The sequence below is a fragment of the Mustela erminea genome, chromosome 17 (genome assembly GCF_009829155.1).
Source record: "Mustela erminea isolate mMusErm1 chromosome 17, mMusErm1.Pri, whole genome shotgun sequence".
NCBI lineage: Eukaryota > Metazoa > Chordata > Mammalia > Carnivora > Mustelidae > Mustela > Mustela erminea.
In genome coordinates, this window is record NC_045630.1 from 68,742,887 (window position 1) to 68,748,886 (window position 6,000).

The 6,000-nt window shown below is 65.3% G+C and overlaps 1 protein-coding gene across 7 annotated transcripts in view; it reads left to right on the forward strand.

The window, feature by feature from the left end:
• Nucleotides 1-5,685, forward strand: part of MEF2D (myocyte enhancer factor 2D) — a 29,684-nt gene extending 23,999 nt beyond the window's left edge. For 4 of the 7 annotated variants that reach the window (XM_032318103.1, XM_032318106.1, XM_032318101.1 and 1 more), the window contains 3 exons: nt 1,917-2,145; nt 2,508-2,814; nt 3,019-5,685. In XM_032318103.1, coding sequence (XP_032173994.1) covers nt 1,917-2,145; nt 2,508-2,814; nt 3,019-3,030 — 548 coding nt within the window. In that variant the 3' untranslated portion in view covers nt 3,031-5,685. Of the gene's footprint in view, nt 1-1,912; nt 2,146-2,507; nt 2,815-3,018 lie in introns of all 7 variants that reach the window. The other 3 variants (XM_032318102.1, XM_032318107.1, XM_032318104.1) reach the window with 1 other exon arrangement.
• Nucleotides 5,686-6,000: the final 315 nt, after the last annotated feature.

Genomic DNA, 6,000 nt, shown 5'->3' on the forward strand with positions numbered 1-6,000 from the left:
TGCGGCCCTTGTCTGTATGGGGCCCGTGGGCAGCCGCAGATGGCTGTGCCCCCAGGGGCCGGTCTCCTCTTCTAGAAGAGTGGAGGGCGGGCGGGGTGGGCGGCAGAGAGCAGCACAGACCACTGTTTCGGAGCTCCAGTGTTTGGAAACCCCGAAACGCAGCGGTGGTTTCCTGCCATCGTGTCCGACCCTCGGGAGTCTCCTGAAGCAGGAGGGGAGGTTAGCGGGCCTCTGTGACACTGGGACAGGCGCCCGGCAAGGCCAGACTTCAGACTGTTTGCCACTGTGGTGTGAAAGCACATTCTGACCTGGGGCCTGCCCTCGGGGCCCTGCTGGGAGGTGTAGGCCCCCTCGTGCCCTCCCAGAAGCTGTGGCTCTGGGTCCGCAAGCTGCTGCAGCCGCCTAGCGCACCTCCGTTTCCACAGCATGTGTTTTCAGGTGGCCCTCCGCGTACAAACGGAAACGCACTGCCGTCTAGCTGTCTGGTGTTCCTAGTCCCTGGCTCCTGCTCAAGTTCTGGCTGAGGGCAGGCCGGCTCCACTGGTGTCCCGGGGAAGGGGCAGGCCCGGCCCCTCACTGGCGCTGGCCGCAGAGTTCCGCGGGTCGCTCTGGGTCCGGAGCGAGTGGGCTGCCAGGCGGCCTGTGCGCCATGTCCCTCCTTTCCAGGGGACCCTGGGCCTCCGCACAGTTGGGTCCCCAGTGTGGTGGCGACGTGCGGGACAGGAGCCGGGCCCCTCGCATCTCCTGGCGGTGGGATGGCAGGCGAGGCAGGAGCTCCGAGGACGGGCATCCTTGTCCGTCCCGTGAATCCAGGGGGCTCCTTCCTGCCCTCGCTCAGCTTTTGTTACGGATCTGTGTCTCAGCCTACAGTGTTGTTATGAGACCAGAGGCAGGGACCGTCTCTGGGCGAGACTTAGGGGTTAGCCAGGAGCTCGGGGTCCCGTCTCCACCCGGGGTCCCCCACACCGGACGCTGTGATTGCCTCGCTCGTGAATTAGGAACAGCCCCAGGCCGGTCTTTGGGATCCGTCCTGTGCGCCAGATGCTGTGGTGCGTGCCTGCGTGCCTTCCCTCGCCCGTCAGGCCTCGTGCTGTGCGTGTTGGGCAGACAAGTCCGAGTGCGTCGCTTGCCCCAGGTTCCGGGGCCTCCGGGGGCCTCGCTCTTGCCCTTTTTGTTCCGTTGTGCGGTGGTGCCGTGGTCCCTGCACAAAGACCAGGGCACAGGCAGGGAGCCCTTGAGTGAGAGTGCAGTGGGGGGGCCACGTGGGGTGTGCCTGTGCGCCCCCACAACGCCATTGCCCTGGGCTCCTCGGGGCACCTCTGCCAAGCAGCCCAGACAGGCTGCCGTGGGAGTGCCCGGCCTGGCATCAGCTGCGCAGACGTCAGCTTCTTCCTTAAGACCGAGACAGTAAGGAGCAAGGAGCTCCGCCTCGCGGGGAACCCGGCCGGGGCCACAGGGGTTAGGGTGCCCTCGCCGCCGCTCCGCTCCGCAGGCCCAGCTGGGGCCACGCACATCCACCTGGTGGCTGTGTGGACACGGCGGCTCGAACCCCTGGACCCTTGTGCACTGACAGTCTCGCAGCGCAGGGACACGGCCCCGGGAGAGGGCGGTGAGGCAGTCTGCTCCCCTGCAACATGTGCCCGGGGTCCGCAGGCACCCGTCTCAGGCACACGAATCCCTGTCTGTCCAAGCGATGACGGTTGGGCTGTGTCAGACCCTCCTGACTTTCCCTGTCAGTTGACATCTTGAAAGTGACACCTACCCGTGGTGAAAGGGAAGAGAATAGTTAAGCTGTTTTAAAATCATCTCTTCCTCCTGCCGAGAAGCAGCACCTGCCGTTGGGAGGCGCACGTTCCCTTCTCCGGTCCCTGCGCTGGGGGGGCGCTGAGTCCTTCTGTCCCCCCCGCCCCCCGCAGATTACCAGCTGAGCAGCGCCGAGCTCTCCTCCCTCCCGACCTTCAGCTCGCCCGGGGGGCTGTCACTAGGCAGCGTCACGGCCTGGCCGCAGCCCACGCAGCCTGCGCAGCCGCCCCAGCCGCAGCCGCCCCAGCAGCCGCCGCAGCCGCCGCCCCAGCCGCCCCAGCAGCCGCCACAGCAGCCCCAGCCGCAGCCCCATCTGGTCCCCGTGTCTCTCAGCAGCCTGATGTGAGTCCCAGGGCGCCCTGGGGCGGGCAGGGGGCTCAGGGAAGGCAGGGTTGGGGCTGGGAAGAGGAGGTCCCTGTCGGGAGCAGGGTGCCCCCCCCCAGGTGCTCTGTCCCCAGCGGATGGCACGGGACCTGGGGCGCAGGGAGGCAGCCCCGGAGCCCCTCCCAAGCCAGCCCAGAGCACCAGGCTGTCTTGGGTGACGCAGCGGAAAGAACTAACGTGGCTCCTTCCCTTCTTTCCTGCCTCCCCCCGCGGCCCTCCCGGTGCGGCCCTCCCGGTGCGGCCCTCCCTGCCCCACCTCCTCCCTCTCCCTCCCGCCCCCACCACGTTCCCCACCTCTTCGCTTCTGTCCTGGTGCCCAGCCCGGGCAGCCCGCTGCCCCACGTGGGGGCCGCCCTCACAGTCACCACCCACCCCCACATCAGCATCAAGTCGGAGCCGGTGTCCCCCAGCCGGGAGCGCAGCCCCGCACCGCCCCCGCCAGCCGTGTTCCCGGCCGCCCGCCCCGAGCCTGGCGACGGCCTCAGCAGCCCGGCCAGCGGCTCCTACGAGACCGGGGACCGGGACGACGGACGGGGGGACTTCGGGCCCACGCTGGGCCTGCTGCGCCCGGCCCAGGAGCCCGAGGCCGAGGGCCCCGCTGTGAAGAGGATGCGGCTGGACACCTGGGTACTGTAGCGCCGCCCCTCCCGCCGCGGCCTGCTGCACCCCGGGGCCGCCCCCGCCCCCGAGCCCCCACACCCGGGAGGCCTCTGGGCCGCCCCCGCCCTGCCACAGGCCCCTCCAAGCCGGCCCAGCCCTGCGGGGAGAGGGGAGCGGGGGGCGCCTGGCCTGGGGCTGGGCCCTGAGCCCGCTGGTCTCCTCTCTCCGCAGACATTAAAGTGACGATCCCCACCCCCTCCTCGGCCTCCCTGACGAAGAGCTGACAATCTCACCGCCCACCCCTCCCTGCCCTGGGCTCCTCCCGCTCGACCCCCACTTCCTTTTGTGCTCCGTGTCCTGTTGACGGTTACGTTTGTGTATAATTATTATATTATTATTATTATTATTATATTTTTTTTAATTTGGATTCTCGCTTTGGAGAGGAGGACGGTCCCGCCCCCTCTTCCTGCACCCCCCGCCATTTCACTGGTTGGGGGGGCTGGGTTTTTGCGGGAAGGGGGGGACACTTTGCACGTTGTACACATATGCTGCAGGAGGGGTGGGAGCCCGATGGGCCTCTGGGACAGGACAGGTGCCGAGCCCTGCATGCGGAGCCCTCCCACCCCGTCCCCCCAGACAGAGGGAAATAACCAAAAAACCTACCAAACGACAAAACCCCTTACAATAGACTGAAACCCCAAAGTCAGCCTGTTGGGTGGGTTTATGTTTCGGGGGGAGGCGAGGCACAGGTTCTGGAAAGGGTCTCTGCGCCTGGGCTCTTCCCATGGCCTCAGGCACCTGGGGCAGAGCACCCCCGCCTGGCCCCCGGCACCCCTGCACGCACACAGCACGTACCCCCGAGGTGTGGGGGTACTGGCCGAGCTTCTGGCCTGGGATTCTGAGGCTGGGGGCAGGGTTTGAGGTGGGGACCCCTTGGAAGCACATTTGGAGAGAAAGATGGAGAGCCATGAGGAGGGGCCGAGAGCTGGGGTGAGGGTGAACCGGGGCCCCTCCCCTCCCTCGAGGTTTCTCCGCGATGTAGTGCAATAGCTCTCCGTCCCTCCGGCAGCAGCCCCAGAAAACAGGCCGGAAAGTGCAGGGGGGATGGGGAGGGGGTGCTCCGGTGAGGGGCTCGGCGTGCTGGGCAGGGGTGTGGGGGCTCGCTTTTCCTTGCACGGACCTTCCCGCAGGAGGGACACTGGGCTGGCGTGACGGTGGGAGGCCACCTCCCTCCTCGGGTCCTGGGCCCTCCCCAGTACCCCCCCCCACATCCTCCCGCCCCCAACCCCACCTCCCTGCTCTGGGCGTCCTCCTGGTCGGCTACCTCCTGTCCCACGCCCCCGGCCGCAGCCCACCTTCCCTCTTGGCTACTGTAATTGTAAATAGCAACCTTTGGAAAACGTTAGCCGTGTAACAGTCCAGGAAACTGGTTTTTTTGTTGTTGTTGTATTGATATGAAATGAGATTCTATTTTTGTCAAAGTATATTGTAATAATAATGACTCAAGCGGCCCGTACTGTACAGATGAGACTCCTCGCTGTTCTTGTTCCCTGAGCCCGCCCCCTCTGCCGGGACCTCAGGCTGGAGCCCAGACCAGACTGGAGGGGGCTGGGCCCCGCGGGCAGGTGGCTGTGCAGGCCAGCGGGGCGTGTGGCCCAGTCCTTCCCCTGCACGCCGCTCCCTGGGGCGTCATCCCAGTGGGACAGTAGACGACAGACAGGGCCCACCTTTGCAGTCCTGCCTCTGGGACTCAGCCGTTTGCAGTATTCTGACACTTGACGCAGGGAAGGAACCAGAAGCAGGGGTGTGTGTGACTGCACGTGACCCTGAGCGTGTGCGAGGCCGTCCGGAGTGTGTGTGTGTGTGTGTGTGTGTGTGTGTGTGTGGGCGTGGACAAACCCGTGTGTGTCTTTGAGCCCATCCGGGCCAGTCCACGACCGCGAGGCGAGCTCCGAGGGCATGTCCCGTGCGCGAGCCTGGCGTCTGTAGAGGGATAGGAGCTCGCCGTGCTGCGCGACCCTGGCTGCCGGCTCCACGCCTCTCCGGCTGGGTCCCTGCCACCACCCCGGCCCCTGCTCCGTCCGCCCTCGGCTTTGACAGGTCGGGACCACCGTTGTGGGGAGCCTGCGGTCGCCCCCTTGCTTCGCCCCTGGGGCCCCGGCTCTCCTGGGCTCCAAGCACGAGTGGCCATCTGGCCCCTGGCCCTTTGCACACATGCAGCTGCCCTTCCTGCTCCTCCCCTGCCCCCACCCTGCTTTCAGGGCCCCACTCATGTTCCTCTTCCTTCTGGAAGCTGCTTCTTTGTCTGGGCCATGACCCTCCCTTACTCAGAGTTGAAACCCCAGCTGCCGACTGGGTACACAGCATGTCCCGGCCTTCTCCGTGGGTTCCTGGAGGGAGTTTGAGGAGTCGAGGGGCCTGGAGCAGGGCCTTGAACTACACTAGGGTATAGTCTTGCGCGTCCGTCCGCAGAGCCTTTTCCGGCGTCTGGCACGTAGTCGGCGCGGTAAATGCTGAACGTGTGAGCGACAGGTGCGCAGTACAGCCTGAGCGGCACGGTCCCTCCGCAGGCCGGTCCTGCCGGCTGTCCGCCCACCTTTGGAAGCTGGGCCCGACCACCACTAGACACAGGGGGGCGGGACGAGAGCCCCTGTGGTTCACGGTGCAATAATCACCAGTTTTGCCCTCTGCCTTGTGATGGCAAACCTGGCTTCTGATTACCATGTGAGCGTGTGCGTGTGCGTGTCTTCTCTCTCCCGGGGGGCAGGGTAGGTCTGTGAATGAACATGTGACATTTCTGCAATTCAGTATCCCAAGGTTTCTCTTGGGGGCAGGGGCTCCTGGCTGGCCAGACGCGTGGGTCCCTCAAGGGGGGCTTCATTTCTTCCTCTCACAAAGCCAAATTTGCCTCCACCTACTCCTTCCTCCTAAGAACTGGGCGTTTGCCAAAGTAATCAGTGACTGGAGTCCTCCCGTGCCCGCCCCTCCCCAGCCTTCCCACAGCTTTCAGGGACTGGGCAAGAGGGCCCTCCCGTTCCACGGGGACGCACCATTCCTCCCCGCCCAGCAGTGCGCTCGACGCAGCAGACTGACCCCTGACCTTTACCCAGCCCTCCCCACCTCGGACAGGAAGGAATTAATGCACCTTCTCTTGATGATTATTTATTTCTTTGGAGAGACAGAAATGATGTAAAAGTGTATCTAGAAATATCT